Source organism: Procambarus clarkii, chromosome 23 (assembly GCF_040958095.1).
Source record: "Procambarus clarkii isolate CNS0578487 chromosome 23, FALCON_Pclarkii_2.0, whole genome shotgun sequence".
Taxonomy (NCBI): domain Eukaryota; kingdom Metazoa; phylum Arthropoda; class Malacostraca; order Decapoda; family Cambaridae; genus Procambarus; species Procambarus clarkii.
In genome coordinates, this window is record NC_091172.1 from 9,710,473 (window position 1) to 9,737,423 (window position 26,951).

General features: G+C 41.9%; 1 protein-coding gene across 3 annotated transcripts; it reads left to right on the forward strand.

Annotated features, from left to right (window-relative positions):
• The first annotated feature begins 5,179 nt into the window (after window positions 1–5,179).
• LOC123764056 (uncharacterized) lies at window positions 5,180–26,178 on the forward strand. Of its 3 annotated transcripts, none has more exons than XM_069329868.1 (4): window positions 5,180–5,798; window positions 18,444–18,758; window positions 21,519–21,659; window positions 23,636–24,621. In XM_069329868.1, the coding sequence occupies exons 2-4, from the start codon at window positions 18,527–18,529 to the stop codon at window positions 23,758–23,760; spliced, it is 498 nt and encodes a 165-aa protein (XP_069185969.1). In that variant the 5' UTR covers window positions 5,180–5,798; window positions 18,444–18,526; the 3' UTR covers window positions 23,761–24,621. The 3 variants fall into 3 exon arrangements, with proteins under 3 accessions (XP_069185969.1, XP_045607503.2, XP_069185968.1); XM_045751547.2 differs by lacking the exon at window positions 5,180–5,798 and adding an exon at window positions 12,085–13,225 and having other exon boundaries at window positions 23,636–26,178; XM_069329867.1 differs by lacking the exon at window positions 5,180–5,798 and adding an exon at window positions 12,093–13,225 and having other exon boundaries at window positions 18,444–18,719; window positions 23,636–26,178.
• Window positions 26,179–26,951: the final 773 nt, after the last annotated feature.

The window sequence follows — 26,951 nt, forward strand, 5'->3', positions numbered from 1 at the left end:
AAAAGTTAATTGATTGATAGTTGAGAGACGGGCCGAAAGAGCCAGAGCTCAACCCCTACAAGCACAACTAGGTGAATACAAAGGCATGACCACCCAATAGGCATGAGGCCGCCCCTATATCGCTACCACGATAACAAAGATACGTTACACGTTGTCCTGTGCAGGACAAACAAATTGTGACACTAGCTCTCCACATATGTCAGTTGCTTAATTTAGAAACTGTACTTGAGGTCGATCTGGAACCCATTGTTGATGTGATGACTTATACTGAATTTTGTAACTAGCTCATCAAGATTGTAACTTGCTTAGCTAAATGAATTGTGGGGTTCAGTCCCTGAGCCCATTATGTGCCTCTGTAACCCTTTCCACTACCGCCCACAAGATGGGTATGGGGTTACCTTACCTTGAGGTTACCTTGAGGTGCTTCCGGGGCTTAGCGTCCCCGAGGCCCGGTCGTCAACCAGGCCTCCTGGTTGCCGGACTGATCAACCAGGCTGTTGGACGCGGCTGCTCGCAGCCTGACGTACGAGTCACAGCCTGGTTGATCAGGTATCCTTTGGAGGTGCTTATCCAGTTCTCTCTTGAACACTGTGAGGGGTCGGCCAGTTATGCCCCTTATGTGTAGTGGAAGCGTGTTGAACAGTCTCGGACCTCTGATGTTGATAGAGTTCTCTCTCAGAGTACTAGTTGCACCTCTGTTTTTCAACGGGGGTATTCTGCACATCCTGCCATGTCTTCTGGTCTCATGTGATGTTATTTCTGTGTGCAGGTTTGGGACCAGCCCCTCTAATATTTTCCACGTGTAAATTATTATGTACCTCTCCCGCCTGCGCTCAAGGGAGTACAGTTTTAGGCTCTTTAGTCGGTCCCAATAGTTTAGATGTTTTACTGAGTGGATTCTAGCAGTAAAGGATCTCTGCACGCTCTCCAGTTCAGTAATTTCTCCAGCTTTGAAAGGTGCTGTCATTGTGCAGCAGTACTCCACTCTAGAGAGCACAAGCGTTTTGAAAAGTATCATCATCGGTATAGCATCTCTAGTGTGAAAAGTTCTTGTTATCCAACCTGTCATTTTTCTTGCAGTTGTGACGGCTACTTTATTGTGTTCTTTAAAGGTAAGGTCTTCCGACATGAGTACACCCAGATCCTTTACATTGCCTTTTCGTTCTATGTTATGATTTGCCTGAGTTTTGTACGTGGTTTCCGTTTTTATATTTTCATTTTTTCCATAGCGCATGAGCTGGAACTTATCTTCGTTAAACACCATATTATTTTCTGTAGCCTGTAGTAGAAAGACCTGATCTACATCTGACTGAAGGTTCGCCGTGTCCTCTATGTTGCCTACTCTCATGAAGATCCTAGTGTCATCTGCAAAGGATGATACAGTGCTATAGGTTGTGTTCTTGTCTATGTCCGAAATGAGGATGAGAAAAAGTACTGGAGCAAGCACAGTACCCTGGGGGACTGAGCTCTTCACGGTTGATGGGCTGGATTTTATTTTGTTGACTATTACACATTGGGTTCTGTTGGTCAGGAAATTGTAGATCCATCTGCCTATTTTTCCGGTAATTCCTTTTGAACGCATTTTATGTGCAATAACACCATGGTCACATTTATCAAAAGCTTTTGCGAAATCTGTGTAAATTACATCCGCGTTATGTTTGTCTTCCATAATAAATGAACTAAACTAACTAACGCATCGTCCTCCACCAGCTTCTTCATACGTTGTTGTTACATATAAATGTGTGTTCTATGGGGAGTCTAGCGTTAATGGATGTAGGGGCAGTAGTTAGCATTAAGAGTTATCAAATATGGGAGATCTCAAAGGCCCGGCCCCCACTAAATATATAAAAATAAACTTGTAGTGGCTTATTACACCAATAGTCAGCCTAGAGGTTGATCATAGATCAACAGGAAAAACGGATACTCCTTTAACTAACTTACTTATTTATTAACCCCTTAACAACCCCCCATATACAATCACACCAATAACAATAATAATTACTTTACCACACTATCATACGTTAAAAGCCTTGGTCCACATAGGCAGGATACAAGGTTTACACTGTGAACAAGCTAGGGTAAAGTACTACTGGTTAAGAACTGAAGCTTGATGCAGCATAGGGTAGTGAGACCACGTGGTACCCTAATACAACACAACACTTAGGGGTACCCAAAACACTGGCAAATACTACCCCCAGGTCTCACCAATCTTCCCTACCAGAGTAGGCACACTTACAACACAGGATATACTTAACTTAAGGTAAGGGAAATAAGTAAGAGGAAAGGTAGAAGGGGAGAGAGGTGCAGCCACAGAGTCCTGGTGCTTACACCTCGAACGCCAACACAGAAGAGAGAGCATCTCCACTCTCCTCCCTCAGTTCACTCGCTGCCAGCAGACTACTCAACTAATCGTACAGCATTCCTATCCCAAGTTTACTCAGGTTTACTTTACAAATGATTAGAAAGTATTAGTAAACATAGTTGGTGCCTATTTTAGTATTTAATAATCAACCCCCAGCTCAGTCTTTACATGCTCTTTGAGAAACAAGAATAGTCTTACGTCTGGCAGGGAAGATACAAACAAATGCAGCTCGCGATGCGTCCAATACTATAAGGTAGTTTATTTAGCTCAATTTTGACCTCTGGTTTCCACTGAGGAACCCAGGGTTGTAACAGTTATTCACGGAGCCTCTCGCCAATGCTTCACCATGAGCTACAGGCTTCCTTCGTTAAGAGGCAACGACGTACGTCCATTTCCGTCGACTCTCACAACTCAAGTGAGGTCTTAAGAGTTAAGACCTCCATGTCCACTCATGTCACGTCTCGTACCATATTGTCGACATCTTATCTTACCTCGTTTTCCTTAAGAAAGGAGCCGTCACCACTGGAAAATGAAAGTTGTTCAATGTTAACCAATATTTTTTGACTAGTTGTATATGAAAAGGGCTGCAATTGGTCCAAGTTTCAGTAGTGCAGCCTAAATAGAAAGGGAGATTTTGAATTTTTGTATTTTTTCAACGAATTTTACACATTTTCCAGTGTATATTTACAACCACACCTTTCAGATATAATCATTCTATGACACTTTTCTGACACATTAGCATATAATAAAGGATCTGTAGAAGGGGATTTTCCAAAACGTCTTTAATTTTCCTAATACAGTACTAATAGTCAAAGTTTCCCCCCAAAATTATGCAAATATATCATGTGAATTGTTATTTATAAACTCAATAAATGATCTTAGGAAAAACGTTTCCTTCAGATTTTAGAGACATAAACTTTACATATAAGGTGTAATTGCACTCCTGCACTGAACGCACATAGCAGTAACACCCAGGAAATAGTCAGTGATATTCGAATGAATGTTTTAGCTGCTAAAGAAAACAGATTTGAAATTAAATTCCTATGGATACCATCACATGTTGGCATCTCAAGGCGTGACACTGTTAATATGCTTGCAAAGCCAGTCTGTAGAAAACCAATAGTAGAAATTTATATGGGTGTTTCATTAGCAGTGACAAAGAGAATACTTAAACAAATATCTAATGAAAATCTCACCGACCTAACAAATTCACAAAGACCTGAAACTTATAGCATTAAATATTATGATAGATATCGTGAGGAGACATTCACATATGGGACTAATAGAACAAGAACCCGGCAATGTGATGTTATAGTGGCCAGAATACGCCTGGGATATAAACGTATCTGGCAGCTTTCTCAAAACCCAAATGTCGAGTACACAATGTGTCAACTTTGTGAAAGAGAAAACATGTACTCACTTGAACATTATATTGTAGAATGTCCCATATTGACTGACTTTCGCCCTCCTGGGTTAAGGTATGTTGAACTGTGTAACTACTATATGAGTATTGTAACACTTGATGATATATTTGACTTGTACCCTAGATTGACCATGTAATGTATCAATTATACAAAGTATGTATGTGTCGGAAAATCCGACACCATTTAATATATCATACAGACAGATAATTGCTGCTGTATTGTATAAACAAGTTAACCCATAGAAAATGTAACTTGTAGTGGAATTACCGTCTATAGAAAGCGGGATATCATCACCACATACTATTATAAATTCACCAGCTATTCTGCTGGGAATTATTCTTAAATACATTAGTCTTTGGACTTTACCATCATAAAAACATCTCATATAAATTAACTTAATTATCAGTATTAAAGTAGAGTAAATGTGACCCTTCTATCACTTATTGACATCTGGACAATGTAGGCCAGTGGCGTCAGGGTGAGGGAGGGGCAGCCATTGTTGATATTAGACCAGAGGCTCACGGGAGCAAATACGGCTCCTGTTAATTTTACTTGGATGTAGTGTTATGGAAACCAAAGGTGTACCATCTTCAACACGCTGTCAACAAATTCAAGTTAAGTGTTCTTCCGAAACCCATTTATCTTTCATTTATGGCCATTAATGTCAGTGGATATAGGGTGAACCGGTTAGAGCACGAGATAGCCTCATACTAAAGGTAATTAAGCCAGGTCTTCATTGTTCCTTGTACAGTGTTTTCTCTGATATACCTGTCATATACTAGGATTCTGGCTTCACAGCTAGCGCCCTTTTGACAGGTCAAGACGAGGAAGCATGCTTTGTGCATCAGTTACCAGGGTGATGGAAGCTACCTCAAAGAGGGAAAATGTGGTGTCTACATCCTGGTTATACCTGATGGACTAAGGCCTGCTGTACAAATAAGATAAGGAACCTCTTCAATGTTTAATAATGTGTAGTTAATACTGTAGTTTGATTGGCTGCATATATATAAATTCAATTAATATAAACCCCCCCTAATGTGTAGAGGATCGATTTGTGAGATTATGAGATTATTGCAGAAATACAGTTCACTTAACATTATACAAATTGCTATCGAAGTATACAAATTAACGTAAATATAAATTCATATAAATTAAATAAATATAAATCTCACAGGTCGGTTCCCACAGTATGTGATGTAACTATATAACCTGAGCTTGTAAAAGGATCTTGATCACCTTCAGTGGTTACGTTTCACTACACTGGACAATTGGACACTAGTTTCTCTAACAGCTATCTCACCCTGTTAGTGTAAGAGACAAATGTATGTGTATGTATGTGTGTACTCACCTATTTGTGCTTGCGGGGGTTGCGCTTTGGCTGTATATATATGTATGTATGTATCTATGTATATGTATGTATATGTGTGTGTATAAAGTATATGTGGAAGCTGATCAGAATAACATTTCACCTTTGTAAATGCACATTAATGATACTATGGAAAAGACACATTGAACACTTTATGTAGCATACATAAATCTGTTTATCTATGTATTTACGTATGCAGCTTAGTCTAGCATTTTAAAAGCACTACAATCACCTTCTGTGGTTGATTGTTCAATAAACCCCTGAACTATATGTTTAACACATCTCTAACCCTGTCCATGGAGGACAGAAGAAAATGTATATATGCTGATTAGCATTGTAAATGTGTGGCCACGTCTGTGGTAGAAAATAATAATAATAATAATAAAATAATAATAATAATAATAATAATAAAATAATAATAATAATAAAATAATAATAATAGTAATAAAATAATAACAATAAATACTGACTGCTATGCCTGGTGAGGTGCGCCTTTGTGCGGGTTATACTGTACTGTGTACTGATAGTGTAAACATTAGGCTACCTGGAGCTTCATAACACCCGTCACCACCACCACCACTTGTGTTCCCCTCAGGCACCCCCGTGCTGGTCACTACAGTGTTTACATCAGGACTACCCCCTGGAGGTGATCTTGTTAGTCTGTTCCATTATCGGTAATGGCCATTAGCTGGGACCCGCGGGTCATCGCCGGCTGCCCTCCCATTCACTCCTCTCTCCACTGGATAACGTAAACATCTTCTGAGGGTTCTTCCTTGCCTTCCAGCTCTTACAGTTCACCTAGTTGTGCTTGCGGGGGTTGAGCTCTGGCACCTTGGTCCCGCCTCTCAACTGTCAATCAACAGGTGTACAGGTTCCTGAGCCTATTGGGCTCTATCATATCTACACTTGAAACTGTGTATGGAGTCAGCCTCCACCACATCACTGTCTAATGCATTCCATTTGTTAACTACGCTGACACTGATTTTTTTTTTCAAGTGTCTCTGTGGCTCACTCGGGCACGAAGTCTCCACCTGTGTTCCCTTGTTCATGTTCCACCCGTGCTAAATAGTTTGTCTTTGTCCTGCATACTCCAGCATTGGTCTTACATAAGTGGTATACAATTTAAGGTCCTGAACGATTCCTTACACAAGTTTCCAAAGGCAGTTCTTATGTTGGCCAATCTAGCATATGCCGCTGATGATATCCTTTTGTTGTGGGCCTCTTTGGACAGATTCGGTGTGATATCAACCCCCAGATCTTTCTATGTGATTCTTGCAGGATATCACCTCCCAGATGGCACATTGTGTTCAGCCTCCTGCTCCCTTCGCCTAATTTCATTACTGTACACTTTCCTGAGTTTTATTTATTTTTTATTTATATACAAGAAGGTACATTGGGTTTGTGAGGATACATAGCATGGTATTTACATTCTTGTAAAGCCACTAGTACGCGCAGCGTTTCGGACAGGTCCTTAATCTAACAGATAATTTTAAGTAGGTAAATTCTAGCAAAATTTATAGTGATAACAGATACATTGCAAGAAAAAAATGAGATGAGAGAGATTAGTAAGTATATTAAAGAACATTGGTATCTCTGAGTTTTACTTTAGATTCAGATTCAGATTCAGATGTTTATTCAGGTAAGGTATATACATACAAGTGATGTTACATTAATGGATTGATATATAGATAGAGCTAGTACATACAATGCCTAAAGCCACTATTACGCAATGCGTTTCGGGCAAGAAAAACATTAATATCTAGAACTTAATACTAATTGAGCATAAAGAATAAAAGATGTTGAGAACAAATACAAATAAAGATAAAAAAAAAAGGGGGAACATGACTGAAAAAGCAGCACAAATACAATAGGTTGCCAAACAGTGTTGATTACAAAAAAGAAAAAAAAAAAGAAAATAACAGACATGGGTTGACAATAGAGGAGTGAGGTAGATTACAGGGAATTTATTAGGTAGTGTTTAGTTTTTATCTTAAACTGGTTGAGAGAGGGACAGTCTTTAACATGGTTGGGAAGGTCATTCCACATTCTGGGCCCCTTGATTTGCAGAGCATTTCTAGTTTGATTAAGACGTACTCTAGGAATATCAAAACTGTATTTATTTCTGGTGTGGTGCTCATGGGTTCTGTTACAACCTTCTATGAAGCTTTTAAGATCAGGATTGGCATTATAGTTTAGCGTTTTATATATGTATAATACACATGAGAGAATGTGCAGTGACTTAATATCTAACATATTAAGAGATTTGAGTAGGGGTACCGAGTGATGTCTGGGGCCAGAGTTGGATATTGTTCTAATAGCGGCTTTGTGTTGGGTAATTAGAGGACGTAAGTGATTTTGGGTAGTAGAACCCCAAGCACAAATACCATAGTTGAGATAAGGATAGATAAGGGAGTAATAGAGAGTCACTAGAGCAGGGCGTGGTACATAATATCTGATCTTAGAAAGAATGCCCACAGTTTTTGAAACTTTTTTTGATATATTTAGAATGTGTCCCTGGAAATTCAGCTTGTTGTCAATGAGAATGCCAAGGAATTTGCCATCTAATTTGTTACAAATTTGGGTATTGTTTATTTTGAGATTTATAAGACTAGAGGATTTATTGCCAAACAGAATATAGAAGGTTTTGTCAATGTTAAGGGTGAGTTTGTTGGCAGTTAGCCAATGATGGACTTTATTTAGCTCAGTATTTACTGTGGCATTTAGAGCAAGAGGGTCAGGACTGGAGTAAATGAAGGTTGTGTCGTCAGCAAATAGAATTGGTTTGAGGTGTTGGGAGGCATTTGGAAGGTCATTAATGTAGATGAGAAAGAGGAGAGGGCCAAGTATGCTGCCCTGAGGAACACCAATGTTGATGGGTAGGGTGGGAGAAATTGTATTATTCACAGAAACATATTGGAGCCTGTCAGTAAGGTAGGACTCGAGGTATTGTAGGGAGTGCCCTCTGACTCCATAATGATGTAATTTAAGAAGAAGGTTATGGTGGTTGACAGTATCAAAAGCTTTACGCAGGTCCACAAATAACCCAACAGGGAGCTCCTTTTTATCAAGGGCTGTATGAATCGAGTTAAGCATACTAATGAGTGCATCGTTAGTGCTTTTTTTGGGTCTGAAGCCATATTGGCAAGGGCTAAGTATATTGAGTTTGGCTAGATATGAGTAAAGCTGCTTGTATATAAGTTTTTCAAAAATTTTTGACAAGTTTGGCAGGATTGATATAGGTCTGTAGTTGTTAACATCTGTGGGATCACCACATTTGTGGACAGGCGTTACTCTCGCTTTTTTTAGAATATCTGGAAAGGTTTGGAGTTCAAGTGACTTGTTGAAGAGCAAAGCAATAGCAGGGGCTAAAGATCTGGAGGCTTTTTTGTATATTAAAGTTGGTATCTCCTCAAGGGCACCAGACTTGGTTTTAAGGGAAAGGATTATCTCATTGACGTCAGTGGAATTAATAGGCTTTAGGTACAGAGACTGTGGATAGTTACCTGTAAGATAGTCCTTAATGTCAGTACTGGAAGATGGAATATCATTTGCAAGGGATGAACCAATGGAAGAGAAGAACCTATTGAACTCAATAGCAGAATCAGAGGCTGAAAGCTGACCATCGTTATTAGACAGGAGAGTCGGTTTGTTATTTAAAGATTTCTTTGATCCCAATATTTGTGAAATTGTGCTCCAAGTTTGTTTAATGTTGCTCTTTATTTGAGTAAATTTATCTTCGTAGTAATTAGTTTTGGCTCGTCTAATTATCTTAGTTAGCAATAATGAGTAATTCGCCATTTAGTAGCCATTTGAGTAATTTGTAATGAGTAATGAGTAATGAGTAATTTAGTAGCCATTTTCTAGACCATTCCTCCAGGTCGTCCTGTAGTCTCTGTCTATCACAGACTACAGGACGACCTGTTTCTACAGCTGAGGCTGCTGCTGCTGCTGCTGCTGTTGTGGGATTATAAGAACAAGAATGAAGAGAACTGCAGAAGGCCTATTGGCCCATATAAGGCAGTTCCTATTTATATCCATCCAAACTCATTCATCTATATGTCTAACCTACGCTTGAAACAAACAAGGGATCCTACTTCTATTATGTTTCGTTGCAATTGATTCCACAAATCAGCAACCTTGTTACTATTATGTGTTGGAGTTAATTTATTCTAATTTACCTTCAATAGTGGACTCTATATTTAATTTTAGTTAATAGGCTGTGTTTTATAGCAATAATTCCAGATAAAACCACAGTTGGTGGGTTGTAGTGTTAGTTTATATTGCAATAGAACAGAATTGAGTATTTATTAAATTAATGTTTTTGTTAATTTAATTGATCAAATGTTTACGTTTGAGTTTTAGTTAAATCTATAAATAAACAATGATTGAACTAATTATAAATTTAATAAATATTACAACAACATAATCCCCCCACTATGGAGTTATGCATATTAATTATGCACATGAATCTCTACTACTTTTACCAGTAAGCCCGACAGACATTATATAAATAATTCAATCACTTAAAGCCAAAGCTGGGAGCATTAATGACCATCTATGATATATAAGAGTACTGCCCCTGTTCCTGCACCACCCATAGCTCTACTATTCAACAAATCTCTAGACTGTCATATCTTCCCTGATATCCTTAAAAAAGCACGAGTGACGCCAGTTCATAAAGGAGGTGAGACGGCTGACATAAACAATTACAGACCAATAACAAATATATCTATACTTTCAAAAATATTTGAATAAATTATTTACAAACAGCTCTATTCCTACTTTGTAAAATTCAACATATCAAAACTCAACTCAAGTCCCTGCCAGTTTGGCTTCCGTTCCCAAAAGAGTACCACTGATGCCATTATTAGTCTGCTTAATATACTCTACACAGCCCTTGGCAAAATCGAGTTCCCAATTTGCCTCCTCATTGACCTGAGAAAGGCCTTTGATACTGTAAACCATAACTACCTCTTACTTAAACTTCACTACTATGGTATCCAAGGCCTTGCTCTGGACTATATTCATTCCTATCCCAATGAGACACCAATATGTAACCATCAATAGCAAAGCCTCCACTACTCTACCATTGACAATAGGGGTGCCATAGGGCAGCATCTTGGGACCTCTCTTATTTCTTATACACATCAATGACTTGGCAAATGTTTCTAACATTCTTAAATCTATTCTATTTCTATTTGCTATTTCCATTCTATTTGCTGACGATACTACCTACATCTATTCTGACCCTAACCCACACAGTCAGTGTGTGGATTATTCATATTGTCAATGAATTAAAAAAAAAGTCCACTCGTGGATGTCGACCAACAAACTCACACTAAACATAGACAAGACCTACATTTTATTTGGTAGAAATTTGAAGGGAATTTTCTTGGCCTATACATAGGCAAGAGATTGAATTTCAGCACCCACATACAACATATTGGTAAAAAAAAGTCTAAAAAATGGTCGGTATATTTTCTAAAATCAGATATTATGTGCCCCTACTCTCATGGCCCCCATTATGTGCTCTCCCCCAGGAGAGCACATAATGGCACATAAATACCTAATTACATCCTCATAGTTTCGTATCTTGTGCTTCAAATTCACACTGTTCTTGTACTACCTACTTCCTCAATATTAGTACTTAAGACTAATTAAGCATTTCATCTCTACCAGTGTAATCAGCTCTGTCGTTGTTGTTGTTTTAGATTCAGCTACTCGGAACAAAACGTTCCAAGTAACACAGGCTGTACTCACCTAGTTTTGTTTGCGGGGGTTGAGCTCTGGCTCTTTGGTCCCGCTTCTCAACCGTCAATCAACTGGTGTACAGATTCCTGAGCCTATTGGGCTCTGTCATATCTACATTTGAAATTGTGTATGGAGTCAGCCTCCACCACAACACTACTTAATGCACTCCATTTGTTAACCACTCTGACACTGAAAAAAATCTTTCTAATGTCTCTGTGGCTCATATGGGTACTAAGTTTCCACCTGTGTCCCCTTGTTCGTGTCCCACCCGTGCTGAAGAGTTTGTCTTTGTCCACCCCTGTCAATTCCCCTGAGAATTTTGTAGGTGGTTATCATGTCTCCCCTTACTCTTCTGTTTTCCAGGGTTGTGAGGTTCAGCTCCCTTCAGCTGTGATGAGCCCGTAGTGGACTTACCTGGCACAGGAGCAGGGCTGTCAACCCCCGCTCTGTCAGCTCTGTTTTGTTATTGTTTAAGATTCAGCTACTGGGGAACAAAAAGTTCCAAGTAGCACGGGCTATGGCGAGCCCGTTGTGGACTTACCTGGCACAGGAGCGGGGCTGTAACTTGTTGTTAAACTGTAACTTGCAGCTCTGTCGTTTGTTGTTGTTAGAGATTCAGCTACTTGGAACAAGATCCAAGTAGCACGGGCTATGGTGAGCCCGTAACTTACCTGGCACAGGAGCGGGGCAAGAAGCACGGGCTATGGTGAGCCCGTAACTTACCTGGCACAGGAGCGGGGCAAGAAGCACGGGCTATGGTGAGCCCGTAACTTACCTGGCACAGGAGCGGGGCAAGAAGCACGGGCTATGGTTAGCCTCGTGGACGGGAGATGTCTCCCGTGCAGCTCTGTCAATATATATTGTTTATATAAAGCTTTGCTACTATGCACTTTTTCACCTTACCTGCTTTGTTAGATTAAGGACCTGCCCGAAACGCTATGCGTGTTAGTGGCTTTGCAAAAACGTAAAAAATCACTCTAATGTAATCCCACCAACCCCTTGTACCTTTTTGTAAATAAATTATTATTATTATTATTATTATTATTATTATTATTATTATTAAATAAGCAAACAAACCTAGAAAAGTCTATTGTCTTTGTCCACCCCTGTCAATTCAGTTAAAAAGGTAATTTAATAAGTTTCATCACATAACATCACAAGTGTTATGGTGTCCCAACACACGAGAGGACACACGACTTATACCGTCGGTGTCCACACACAGGTGATGACATATGACGAGCCATAATGTTGGTGTCACAACAATCCTTACAGGAAATGGCAGTTATTATCTGTGTTCCATCATACGTCAGAGGACACATGACAGTTATAATATCGGTGTCCCAACAGACTTCAAAGGACACGGGACAATTCAAATGTTTGTTTCCAAAGACGCATTATAGGACATTGCTAGTGTTGATGTCCCGACACGCGAGAGGACACGGGATAACTATAATGTCTGTGCCCTTATAATGGTGACCAAATGGAAAGAAAGTTGGCTTTATATCCTTCTATTTTCTATATTTTATTCACAGCCTAAATTTGTATTTATTTATTTATACAAGAGTTCTTACATTCATGTGCAGCCACTAACTAGCGCGCATAGCGTTTCGGGCATACGCCTCAGAAGTTGACAAGTGAATAATGTTTTAGCGTCGTCCAGATCGACATTGCTGGAGACTGAAGATTTAATTAAAGCTGTGACGTAGGTTGTTTACCAGTGTCCAGACCCGCCCATCAGACTAGATCAGCCAATCATTGCACGCCTTTCTGATGACGTCATCTCACCTGCCCAGAAGGGATTAAGATAATTTTGTCAGTATTGTAATATTCTTTAAGATTTGTCAACTGTGAACGATCGTTGGATAGTGTCACTATTAACTCTATTTCCTTATTTGTAAATATATGTAAATATATTTGCAGACACACAGAACAAGTACCGTGAGACGTGAGTGGGCAGGAGGAAGGTGGAGGGAGACGCCATGTACATAAGAGAGAGAGTATCTGAGGGAGCCTCACTAAGGCTCGAGCTGCTAACCGCCACCAGTATCTGTTCCACGCCTGCCACACCTCTCCCACGCCTTCAACACCTTTCCCACGCCCACATCATCTATCCCACGCACACAACTCTATCCCACGCACACAATACCAGTCCGACGAACCCGTGAAGTGGCCTACGCCCATCACCTGCCTGTGAGAATCCAGCATTGCTTGAGGGAAGCCGGGCGTGAGGGGAGCAGTGCTGGTGTGGCATGGTGGTGAAGGTGTTGGTGTTGCTGCCTCTCATCAGTTATGGTGCCTCCCTCGTCCTGCCCCTCCTCTCAGGTATGTTGTGGAGCCGCCATGCCTGCCTGGGTGTGCAGCTCTGGTCCTTCAGTACACTGGTGAGTGCACATGTGTAGGGATGGAAGCCTCGCAACTGCGGCCGGGGCTCACTTCCACCTCTTTCTTCACATTACGTCACGACGCACGACGCACCGCACCAAAGCATGAGCATTAAGAACTAACGTTTAGAGCCACAGTGATCTACTCACTCGGGTCACAGGGAAAAGTCCCGGGGTCCATTACAACGATAGTTCAGAAGCGTTTGTACGCGATTCCTTCCATCTGATGTCTCTGCTAACCTAGTTGTAAATAAGTACACTGTTGTGTACATATTTACTGCTAGGTGTACAGGGAAAAATAACCACACAAATTTTAGACGAAGCCAGTCACCGTGAATATACCATACCTCCATCGGCTCAAGAGCGGTAAACTGTCTCGCTCACCCATCCCAGCTACACAAAAGAGAAGGAGGGTACACAAAGAATGACAAGAATGCGTGCGATGAACTCGATAAAAACTTCTAGGAAGTTGATAAGATGAAAGTAGGTCTAAGATTTTTATTAAATCAGGCACTACCAGAAGAAGGCTGGTGGAGATGGAAGTGACACCACAGGCAGTATGGTAACAACTGCAGGGGCTTGTTGTGGCTAATGTAGCACCTTCACAAAAAAGTAGAATGACAGAAACCACTGAACTTCAGGCCCGCATCGCTAGCAAATATTCCTTGTAAGATATTAAAAAGACTTACTAGAAGGAGACCAGAAGAACACTTAGAACTTATTAATTTTGTTTCCAAGCATCAACATGGATTCAACAATGGAAGTCCCGCTTGACCAACTTATTAAAGTTGGATAGACATACAACTTTAAAAAATAGAGTTGTGTCCATCCAGTTCTCTCTCTCTCTCACTCTTCCCATCGAACAGGGGAGAGAGTGCTGCATAGACTGCATTTTTATTGACTGCCAGAAAGATTTTGACACTGTTACCCACATGCGATTCCTATGCAAACTAGAATATAGTATGTTTTTGTTCAGGGATATTTCTGTCCGGCCCTAAACCTCTGGCTGGCCCACTAAGAACAGGCTGGTATATCAGGGAGTGTACTAAAGTGGGTGAAAGAGAGGCTTTCAGGAACACGGCAGTCATGTTAAACAATTTAACATAGGAAGTAAGCTCATTCTTATCAATGTTTGCTAACGATGCTCAGCTCATGAAACTAAATCAGAAATGAGGAGGACTGCAGTACATTATAAGACAAACTGGACAGTCTCCAAAAATAATCTGAGAAACGGATACTAGACTTTGTCCCTGAAAAATTAAAGATATGAGGATAGGAGTTGAAACAGGGAAGCCTCAACTACAATACAGGATGAAAGTAATGCAACTTCCCAGTTCTGAAAAAAGACAAAGGAGTGGGCGTAACTCGATATCATACATGAGAGCCACACGGCAGCACAATAACTACTGGCATATAATCCGTTATCTTTCAGAAACTTGGAAAAAGAACTCGTCCGAGCACTAGTATTTCTAACCCCCATGTTAGAAATACCATCAAAGATCAACATTAATCTACATTAATTAATTTAAACATTTAACAGTTTTTAAATAAAACTAAAGTGAGAGTTCAAAGTGTAACAAGAGATGGCTGCATCTTTATCTTCCGCAATGTTTATTTTTCCTTTTGTTTATTTGTATTTATAAGACACATAATAATTATATATATTAATTACATGCAGATATTTACATGGTTTTCTATTGGTTCAATTGGCATTCATAATCAATTATTAGCCTAGCTTAACTTATGAAGAATAATGATTGTTGTAACTATTATTTAATGGTAAATATTTTATTGAGATTCTTTAAATATAAATGTAGTAATATTGCAGCCCATCCTCCTGTTTAGGTAATACTTATAATAACGATTTGTCGCTTAAAACCGTTTCCCATTGAATGTTTGCGAGGTCTATATTTGTTTTTCCTAGTCGATCCTCTTATTGTTGAAATTTAATTGATTGAATAACCCTTCTCGCTTGTTGTTGTTCTTGGGCCTACTACCGTTATTAATGTTAGTTTGCACTTCAATGAGCTTGTGGTCTGAGTATGTAGTATCTGAGATTGTAATGTCTCTGATTAGCTTATTATTGTTTGTAAATATCAGGTCCAGCGTGTTTTCGTTCCTAGTTGGTTCTGTACTCTACTGATTGAGCAATAATTTGTCACAGAATCTCAGTAGTTCTCTGACCTGCGGTTGGTTATTTCTAGGTTGATTTCCTGCTATAATGTTATTGTTTACTATTCTCCGTTTTAAATTGGGTTGATTGAAGTCTCCAAGGAAGATAATATCTGGTACTGGGTTTGCTAAGTTATCAAGGATTTTATTTTGTATCTCTATATTGTATGATTTCCTATATTGTGTGTCACTTCTGGTGGGATTTGGTAGTTCTCTCCCATCTCCACCATCATCCAATGGTGGGGGGGGGGACTGTTTTGGTAGTGTTTCGTCCAGTTTTGGTAGTAGTGTGGTGTAGTGTGGTGTAGTACCTGTGTGCTTGTTGATGATGACCACGTATTCCAGTCTAGTGAATATCTCCGTCCCCCTCTGTAATCCTGCAGTGGTTCTATCTGCCTGTTCCTCTCCCTTATATGTTCTACTCTGTTTCTGCCTCTAAAAGAAATTCAGTAATATCATATAAGTCTTCCCGTCAATTGTGTCAACAAAATTATTCGCACACCCTCCGTCACTATGTGATGGAGTGCGAAAAGATACGTGAATTTAGAGACAATTCTATAACCAATGTTCCAGCGATGTGTCAATATTTCATTCAAAATGATCTGCTACCAGAAATTTTAGCCAAATATCCCCAGTTTGCTAACTGTAGGTAGTAACTAAGTGATTGTAACCTATCCACCGCTTCCCACTGGATGGGGGGCGGTGTGCAGGATAAACATATAAATTTTGACACTAGCTCTCCACATATGTCAGTTGCTTAATTTAGAACCTGTACTTGAGGTCGATCTCGAACCCATTGTTGATGTGATGACTTATATTAAATTTTGTAACTAGCTCATCAAGATTGTAACTTGCTTAGCTAAATGAATTGTGGGGTTCAGTCCCTGAGCCCATTATGTGCCTCTGTAACCCTTTCCACTACTGCCCACAAGATGGGTATGGGGTGCATAATAAATGAACTAAACTAAACTTTCATAATAATAATAATAATAATATTTTATTTACAAGAAGGTACAATGGGTTGGTGAGAGTACATTTGAGTGACATTTTTACATTCTTGCAAAGCCACTAACACTCATAGCGTTTCGGGCAGGTCCTTAATCTAACATATCAGATAAGGTGAAAAAGTACATTGTAGCAAGGTCTTATATAAACAATAAAAATTGACAGAGGTGATTACACTGGTAGAGGTGAAATAATTAATTAGTCTTAATTACTAATATTGGGGAAGTGGGTAGTAGCAGAAGAGTGTGAGTTTGAAGCACAAGGTAGGAAACTATGAGGATGTAATTAGGTGCTTTTTTATTTTACTTTTGAACAAGGTATAGGTTGGAACATTTTTTAATTCATCAGGGAATGAGTTCCAAAGACTGGGCCATTTTATTTGCATGGTGTGTTTGCACAGATTTAGCCTGACTCTGGGGATATCAGAGATATATTTATTTCTGGTGATAACCGTGCATTTTGCTCCTTTTTTGCCCATATTTGCATATTCCTTCTGCATAGAATTTGAAATTATTTTTATTTTTTTATTTTTTTCCGGTTATTTATACCTGTGCTTGTCTTGGCCACCTCTTTATTGGAACCCATCTTGTCCTAATTCCTTCGTTTATGCATTCTTTCCCACTGTTGCTCTCATTGTTAATATTTTCTGGCTCTGTAATATTGCTGGTGTTATGTACCACGATACACTCTCCCTCCACACTACTGCTGTGGCTCTTTAAACTGCCAGTTCCTGAGTTCTGGTCATTATCCAGTTTTGTTTTTCCTCACAATACTCATGTATCGCTGGTAGCTTTTCTGTGAATGTTAATCTGTGTGTCTCAGGTATGACATTCATCAGTGTGGTTATGTTTTCCAACATTAACCTGTCATTGTTGCAAATCCAGTATATTTCTTGTCTGTTTGTGCATGGTGTGGATAATTCTGCACAGCTCACGGCTATTGTTTCTCAATGACATAAAATGTGGGGAGGGCTGTGGATAAGGCAGTGTCGATTGTCAATGAATTGGCAAAGCGCAGCGTATCTAAGTGCCTGGGATCATATGGGAAAAATTGCTGCATCTTCTCTGTATTCCTCTCTTGCTAGTGTTAATTGTTTTTTTGGCAATGAAATACATTCTTGAAGGACATCATGCATCATATTATTGGAGATCACATTAGAACATAAGGATCTTATTATGCTTTCACACGTATTATTCATTTCTTCTCACCTTTTGAAGTTAGAGGATTAATTAATTAGCCCCCTTGCCCTTCCTTATTCTAATTGTCGAAGCTTCATTTATCTCAGAAATTATATCTCCAATACTCTGTATGTTCAATCATATCATTATCTCAATAATAGTTTTCCTTGGGCCATCTTGAGAGGTTATCTTGAGATGATTTCGGGGCTTTAGTGTCCCCGCGGCCCGGTCCTCGACCAGGCCTCCACCCCTTGAGAGGTTATCTTGAGATGATTTCGGGGCTTTAGTGTCCCCGCGGCCCGGTCCTCGACCAGGCCTCCACCCCCAGGAAGCAGCCCGTGACAGCTGACTAACTCCCAGGTACCTATTTACTGCTAGGTAACAGGGGCATTCAGGGTGAAAGAAACTTTGCCCATTTGTTTCTGCCTCGTGCGGGAATCGAACCCGCGCCACAGAATTACGAGTCCTGCGCGCTATCCACCAGGCTACGAGACCCCTAGGATCCATGAAAATAATCTTGGAATTATTCTCATGACTTCATTTTGTACCTTCTCCAGCTTGTTTAGCCTGTCTTTACAAGGCATGACAGGGGCAGCATCATCAATAAGAGATCTCACAGTATGTCATGTGATTACCATTGGAATGTGAGATGTAGAATATGATTAATAATTGTGTACTGTATGGGTTTGTGAGCCCTTGAGGGACCTTATATAGACGAGGGTACAAATGGCCTAAGCTAATCTATCCTTTAGAGATGTGCTTCCTTTTCCCTATAAACTTACTTGAACTTGATCCACACATCAGAACCCCTGGACCCGACTAGACGGGAGAGGTCCTTCACAGCGCCGGCCGCCCACGACGCCTCCATCTCCAGCGACACCTCCCGGATGGTCCGCTGGCTGCAGGGGCTGATGGGAGACCAATCTGAATCCCTGGACGACCCTGGTGACGACCCCCTCTCTGCCGCCCCTCGCCACAGCCTGCCTAGCAGCCCTCGCCACAGCCTGCCTAGCAGCCCTCGCCACAGCCTGCCCTCCAAGAGATCAGACGGGAAGGTTCCCACCATGGATGTAGGCCTCGGTAAGAGGTCGTCTTCTTACACCAATTATTTTAGCTTAGGTCAGTGAGAGGCAGTGTCTTAGCGGCACCTTTTATTTTAGTCACTGTTTGTGTTACACTGGTCAATGTTAATGTTACACTGCTCACTGTTAATGTTACACTGGTCACTGTTAGTTCAAATTCAAATGTTTATTCAGGTAAAAGTACAAACATTGAGATGAGTTACAAACGTAATGTTGGATTTATAGAGAGAGCTAGTACATACAATACCTAAAGCCACTAATACGCACAGCGTTTCAGGCAAGGTGAAGGGAAAAAAAACTTAGACTAAAACTTAGTAGTAATTGAGATTAAAGTATAAATTGTGTTAAAAAAGGAGTTAAAAAAGGGTGGGGGGGGGGGTAAATGGCAGAAATCAGCAGTTATACAAGTTGGTCGACAAACAGCATCGTTATAATATCAAGACATATGTGGGCACCGACCTGTGAGATTTATATTTATTTAATTTATATGAATTTATATTTACATTAATTTATATATTTCGATAGCAATTGGTAGGATGTTAAGTGGACTGTATTTCTGCAATAATCTCACAAATCGATCCACTACACATTAGGGGGGGGGGTTATATTGAATTTATATATATGCAGCCAATCAAACTACAGTATTAAACTACATATATAAGAATACATTGAGGGGGTTCCTTATCTTATTATACAGCAGGCTTGGTTCACCAGATATAACTAGGATGTAGACACCAAATTTTCCTCGTGTGAGGTGGCTTCCATCACCCTGGTAACTGATACACAAAGCATGCTTCCTCGTCTTGACCCGTCAAAAGGGCGCTAGCTATGAAGCCAGAATCCTAATATATGACAGCTATATCAGAGAAAACACTGTACAATGAACCATAAAGACCAAGGCTTAATTACCTTTTGTATTTGTTAATGGTTTATTTTACCTTTTAATGGTTTAATTACCTTTTGAGGCGATTTCGCATTCTAACCGGCTCGCCCTTATCTACCTAACATTTAACTGGCCAGAAATTATTAGATAAACGGGTTTCGGCAGAACACTTTCCTTGTATTTGATGACAGCGTGTTGATGATAGAAGACCTATGGTTTCCATAACACTTCGTCCAAGAGAAATTAACAGGAGCCGAATTTGCTCCCGTGCGCCTCTGGTCTAAGAACAATAACAATGGCTGACCACTACTCCTTCACTCACTGACGCCTCCCTCACATTGTAGAGATGTCAGTAACTGATAGAATGGTCACATTTACTTTATTTTAATACTGATAATTAAGTTAATTAATATGAGATGTTTTTTGATGGTAAAGTCCAAAGACTAATATATTTAAGAATAATTCCCACCATAATAGGTGGTGAATTTATAATAGTATGTGGCAATGATATCCCGTTTTCTATAGACGGAAAATCCCACTACAAGTTACATTTTCTATGGGTAACTTGTGTATACAATGCAGCAACAATATCTGCAATTGTATTGATATTATTAAATGGTGTCGGATTTTCCGACAACATGGGTTGACATTTAGGGGGTAAGGTAGGTTACATGGAGTTTATTAGGTAGTGCTTAGTTTTTATCTTAAACTGGTTGGGAGAGGTACAGCCTTTAACATGATTAGGAAGGTCATTCCACATTCTGGGTCCCTTGATTTGTAGTGCATTTCTAGTTTGGTTAAATTGCACTCTTGGAATATCAAATAGGTATTGGTTTCTGGTGTGGTGCTCATGGGATCTGTTACAACTTTCTAGGAAGCTTTTAAGGTCAGGATTGACATTACAGTTCAGAGTTTTAAATATATAGAGTACACACGAGAGGATGTGCAGTGACTTAATATCTAACATATTCAAAGATTTGAGTAGGGGTACCGAGTGATGTCTGGGGCCAGAGTTAGATATTGTTCTAATAGCAGCTTTGTGTTGAGTAATTAGAGGCTTAAATGATTTTGGGTAGTAGAACCCCAAGCACAAATACCATAATTGAGATAAGTATAGATGAGAGAGTCTATGAGTCCTGTCCCATTGTACCACTTACAACCTATTCATGCCCGTGCCTCCTCTTGGGTGGCTTAATCTTTATCAATCAATCAACCTATCCCATTGTTTACGAGCTATCCATACCCGTGCCACCTTTTGTGTGGCTTAATCTTCATCAATCATCTTGTCCCACTGGCCCAAATATCACAGTAACAAGGATATTGCGAATAACCGCACTCAATTACGGGCTCACCATAGCCCGTGCTATATGGACATTTCGTTCTTAGTAGCTAAATCTAAAACAACAACCTGTCTCATCACTTGTAGTTTCGAAACGTTGTGGAAATTTACAGTAAGTGCAATACATTCTGCAGTATTTTTTACTTTTAGCCAACCTCAAACAAATATGATATTTGGAGAAATCCTCTTCTAATTAAATCAAGATGCACTAGTAATAATGATAATAATTTATTGCAAGAAGGTACAGTGGGTTTGTGAGATTACATAAGATTGGTATTTTTACATTCATGCAAAACCATTAACTCGCATAACGTTTCGGCCAGGGATAAAAGCCCTTCCCTCGACAGTGAAGAAAAACATAAGAAATGTTGAGAAGATTCGTATTAGAATCATTAATCTTACCTTTCATATATATATATATATATATATATATATATATATATATATATATATATATATATATATATATATATATATATATAATATAAGTATATAATGTGGATGTGTGTGTGTAGTGGAGAGGTAAGAGAGCACATGGAGGGTACACAGGTGGTAACAGTGGCAGGCACCGACAGGTGTGCTCTCCGACATGAGGAAGTTCTTCAATGAGCTGCGGACCAACCTGGAGAGTGTGGAGGAGGTTGGTGCACTGAGCCAGGACCAGGGCGGGGTGCTGGACCCGGCTCACTTCCTCACTCTTCTCGCCAAGCACGGAGGTCAGCACTCGTGCACACTACACCATACTGCACCTCACCTCATACTCCACCCTCCTCCAACAGGCAACACCTCACACTGGTCCATCAACAGGCAACACCTCACACTACACACTGGTCCATCAACAGGCAACACCTCACACTACACACTGGTCCATCAACAGGCAACACCTCACACTACACACTGGTCCATCAACAGGCAACACCTCACACTACACACTGGTCCATCAACAGGCAACACCTCACACTACACACTGGTCCATCAACAGGCAACACCTCACACTACACACTGGTCCATCAACAGGCAACACCTCATACTACACTTACGGCCCTACTGGGGCGTAACCGGGTTCTTCTCTGATGTTATTAGAAATTGGCAATCCGGCCCCAAGTTAGTAGAGGCTTTCAAGGGATGTGTTCCGTAACGCAAGTTAAATTAAAGGGGGAGGGATACAAATGCTCTGATTTATATATATAATTTCACCACCACCATAAATAAATATATAACAGTTGCACACAGGGGTTATTACTACATGGTTATGTACAAGCTTGTCTTCCTCTGAAGACACAGGATGCTCCACGGTGCTCACGATGAATCCTCCTTGATTCTCTTGGCGAATCTACCCTGGCCACAGGCCAGCCAAATCACAGTTCCACTGGGTGCTCCGTCGTGGAGGCCTTCAACCACAAATCCAGCATGTAGCTGGCAGGTTCCGATCAGCTCCGCTGTGTAGGCCACTCCACTACCGATACTAGGGTTGCGAGCCCTAGGCAGGAGCCTCGTGTGATCCTGCTGATCACTCTCCTCACTAAGCACCACAGTGGCTAGTCTCTTCCACCAGCCAGCCCCGGATACGACAATTCCTGATACTGCCACGTCACAGGCAGGCTAATACTCTCAGCAGAGTTCGTCCGGGAGTGACTCACAGCTTCTTCAGAGCAAACTCGTGAAGAGACCTTGGCTGCCTTGGGTAGACTGATCCATCGTCCAATACAGCAGTCCCAGGTCGACTCTGTAATCAGACACGTCATTAGTACTGGGACTAGGGAACCTCACTTACAGGCTTAGACACAAACGTCCACCTATCCACTCCATAGATGGCGTTGCTGTCTAAGCGCCACCTCACCAGAGGTCAGCAGCGGCTATGTTACGAGCTGATTAAGACGGGAATCCAGCACCTGTGGCCGGTATATCCCGTCCTCACTAGATGGCGTCGTCCATTTGGAGGGGGTTTCGGGAGCGGACTCACAGATGGCGTTGTCGTCACTGCTCCGTGCTCCGACGATGGACTCGGGTCCGTAACATACACACTGGTCCATCAACAGGCAGCACCTCACACTACACACTGGTCCATCAACAGGCAACACCTCACACTACACACTGGTCCATCAACAGGCAACACCTCACACTACACACTGGTCCATCAACAGGCAACACCTCACACTACACACTGGTCCATCAACAGGCAACACTTCACACTACACACTGGTCCATCAACAGTCAACACCTCACACTACACACTGGTCCATCAACAGGCAACACTTCACACTACACACTGGTCCATCAACAGTCAACACCTCACACTACACACTGGTCCATCAACAGGCAACACTTCACACTACACACTGGTCCATCAACAGTCAACACCTCACACTACACACTGCTCCATCAACATACACCTGCAACCTGGTAATGAAAATAACTTTACTTTAAAAACAAACTAAATGATTTTTAAAGTTTTAAATGCTCATCTAAATTGAGCGTAATTTATTGATGTTTTCTGGCTTATTTATGAGCGTAATTTATTGATTTTTTCTGGCTTATTTATGAGCGTAATTTATTGATGTTTTCTGGCTTATTTATGAGCGTAATTTATTGATGTTTTCTGGCTTATTTATGAGCGTAATTTATTGATGTTAAATTTTCAGAAATAAAGTATGTGTTTTGTTAAAAGATTGTTGTTGTTGTGTGTGGACAGCTCGGCTGGAGAGTTGGGAGGACAGCAGGAGGCAGCAGCCACACCTCCTCACCCACGGCGGGCGTCACAGGTTTGGTTACTCGAGTGATGACCAGCCCTACGCCCACTCCGGCCTCGGCAAGTAGGTGGACTAGGGCGACCTGGCGCTCCACCTGTGGAGGTGGACGCCTGCCTCGCCTCCTCCTCCACCCGGAGCCACACCTTTGTACCACACAACATGCCAGCCACAGCTTGGCCAAGAGCTACACACAAGCTGCGTGGTACACACAAGGTGTGCTTTTATTATACACACAAACTGTAGTCATGTAGTATATACAAGGTGAGGTAATGTGGTACAAATAAGATTTTGTCTTTATGTGCAGGACACACCAGGTGTGGTCGTGCAGGACACACCAGGTGTGGTCGTGCAGGACACACCAGGTGTGGTCATGCAGGACACACCAGGTGTGGTCGTGCAGGACACACCAGGTGTGGTCGTACAGGACACACCAGGTGTGGTCGTGCAGGACACACCAGGTGTGGTCATGCAGGACACACCAGGTGTGTCATGCAGGACACACCAGGTGTGGTCGTGCAGGACACACCAGGTGTGGTCATGCAGGACACACCAGGTGTGTCATGCAGGATACACCAGGTGTGGTCGTACAGGACACACCAGGTGTGTCATGCAGGACACACCAGGTGTGGTCATGCAGGACACACCAGGTGTGTCATGCAGGACACACCAGGTGTGGTCATGCAGGACACACCAGGTGTGGTCATGCAGGACACACCAGGTGTGGTCATGCAGGACACACCAGGTGTGGTCATGCAGGACACACCAGGTGTGGTCATGCAGGACACACCAGGTGTGGTCGTACAGGACACACCAGGTGTGTCATGCAGGACACACCAGGTGTGGTCATGCAGGACACACCAGGTGTGTCATGCAGGACACACCAGGTGTGGTCATGCAGGACACACCAGGTGTGGTCGTACAGGACACACCAGGTGTGTCATGCAGGACACACCAGGTGTGGTCATGCAGGACACACCAGGTGTGGTCATGCAGGACACACCAGGTGTGGTCATGCAGGACACACCAGGTGTGGTCATGCAGGACACACCAGGTGTGGTCATGCAGGACACACCAGGTGTGGTCATGCAGGACACACCAGGTGTGGTCATGCAGGACACACCAGGTGTGGTCATGCAGGACACACCAGGTGTGGTCATGCAGGACACACCAGGTGTGGTCGTACAGGACACACCAGGTGTGGTCATGCATGACCACATGGTTCTAGGTACACTCCCCGGGGGTACACTCCCCGGGGGTACACTCCCCGGGAGTACACTCCCCGGGGGTACACTCCCCGGGGGTACACTCCCCGGGGGTACACTCCCCGGGGGTACACTCCCCGGGAGTACACTCCACGGGGGTACACTCCCCGGGGGTACACTCCCCGGGGGTACACTCCCCGGGAGTACACTCCCCGGGGGTACACTCCCCGGGGGTACACTCCCCGGGGGTACACTCCCCGGGAGTACACTCCCCGGGGGTACACTCCCCTGGAGTACACTCCCCGGGGGTACACTCCCCTGGAGTACACTCCCCGGGGGTACACTCCCCGGGAGTACACTCCCCGGGGGTACACTCCCCGGGAGTACACTCCCCTGGAGTACACTCCCCGGGAGTACACTCCCCGGGGGTACACTCCCCGGGAGTACACTCCCCGGGGGTACACTCCCCTGGAGTACACTCCCCGGGGGTACACTCCCCTGGAGTACAATCCCCGGGAGTACACTCCCCGGGGGTACACTCCCCTGGAGTACACTCCCCGGGGGTACACTCCCCGGGGGTACACTCACCGGGAGTACACTCCCCGGGGTCTCACCACATGAGTCTACTCTTATTTGTCTCGAGGAAATCTCCAAAGGAGCACAGGAACTTAGCGTGTTATTTTTTATTAGCAAAAATTGTTGTATGTCAGCGGGCTCCCACACTTTAGTGACTATAATTATAGTGCAATGATATTAAAATGGTTAAACCCTTGGACCTTAATGCCTATAACACATCCTGGCATCCAGAAATCTGTATCATCTCATGTCACTCTACTGAAGACATCTCCACATTACATCACACATTCTCATGTCATAAATGAGGCTACCCACATGCAATTACATAATAAAATAAATATCCACAGAAATTATTGTATTAAGCTGCACGCAATTTATATGATACGAAAACTCGATTCTTTATATAACTTTTGCTGAATATGGTTTACAAGGACTCAGAGTTAATCTGGTTTCATTTAGAATACAATTAATTGCTTTGCTGGAATATGTGGGTGTGAGAAACGTTCCTTCACGAGAGATGACCTGACACGTGTACCACCACCTACATCTTGTTCCTGTGTCTGACGATGCTGGCGAAGCTTGCCTTCAAATACCAGACGTTCAATCAACTTTGACAAATCTCTGAATATTTACACTTAACTGTACTGTATTTGTTGTCAATTAAAAGAGAATCCACTTTTCATTAACAAAAGAGTCTATATATATTCTACAGATTATCACTAATCCCTAAATATATGGAGGTACTATTTTTCTGGGCAGATGGATAATTAAGTAATTATCAAAAGAATGCATCAAGCCGGGGAGACTGTAGCACCAACAGTGTCGCTAGATATTCAAAAGGTGCTAAATATCACGAAGGATGCCAAAACAAGAACAAGAACTCATAAGGCTCAACAATAACAATAGCCTGAGGAGATTGTAGGGTCTATGGCCTGAAGAGACTATAGGGACCCCATCCCTCCGCTATTTCCCGGTATCGGGCAGCCGGGGCGCATCCGATCCCACGATCGTCGTCGCCCCTAAACCAACACAACAACAACAACAAGAACTCATGAGGCGAGCAACATCAAACGTATCAGACTCACTAAGGGTTTTGACGCAGGATAAGTGTCCTCGAGGGACATTTGGAAAGCATGAGAGATATTATGCTTGACATACAGGTGTGCTTGACTTAATAGACAGGACAGAAGTCCTAAAATCAGGACATTTCATAAAGAAGTGCACGATTGCTAGTGGAATAATTCAGTTTGGTCAATAAGGAGTAGGGCAGCGTTCCACTAAGTATCCATGAATTAAGCGTGTATGGAAAAATACTTAACCTAGCCAAAGTCGTTTTCCACCATCTATCCCTTTAGCCTTCGTGGTAGGACAAAGGCCAAGGGGCTGTGGCTGTACTAGTGGCTGTACAAGAATGTAACAACTCTTGTATATATCTCAAAAAAAAAAAAAAAAAAAAGAGGTTCCAAGATGCTGCTCTGTG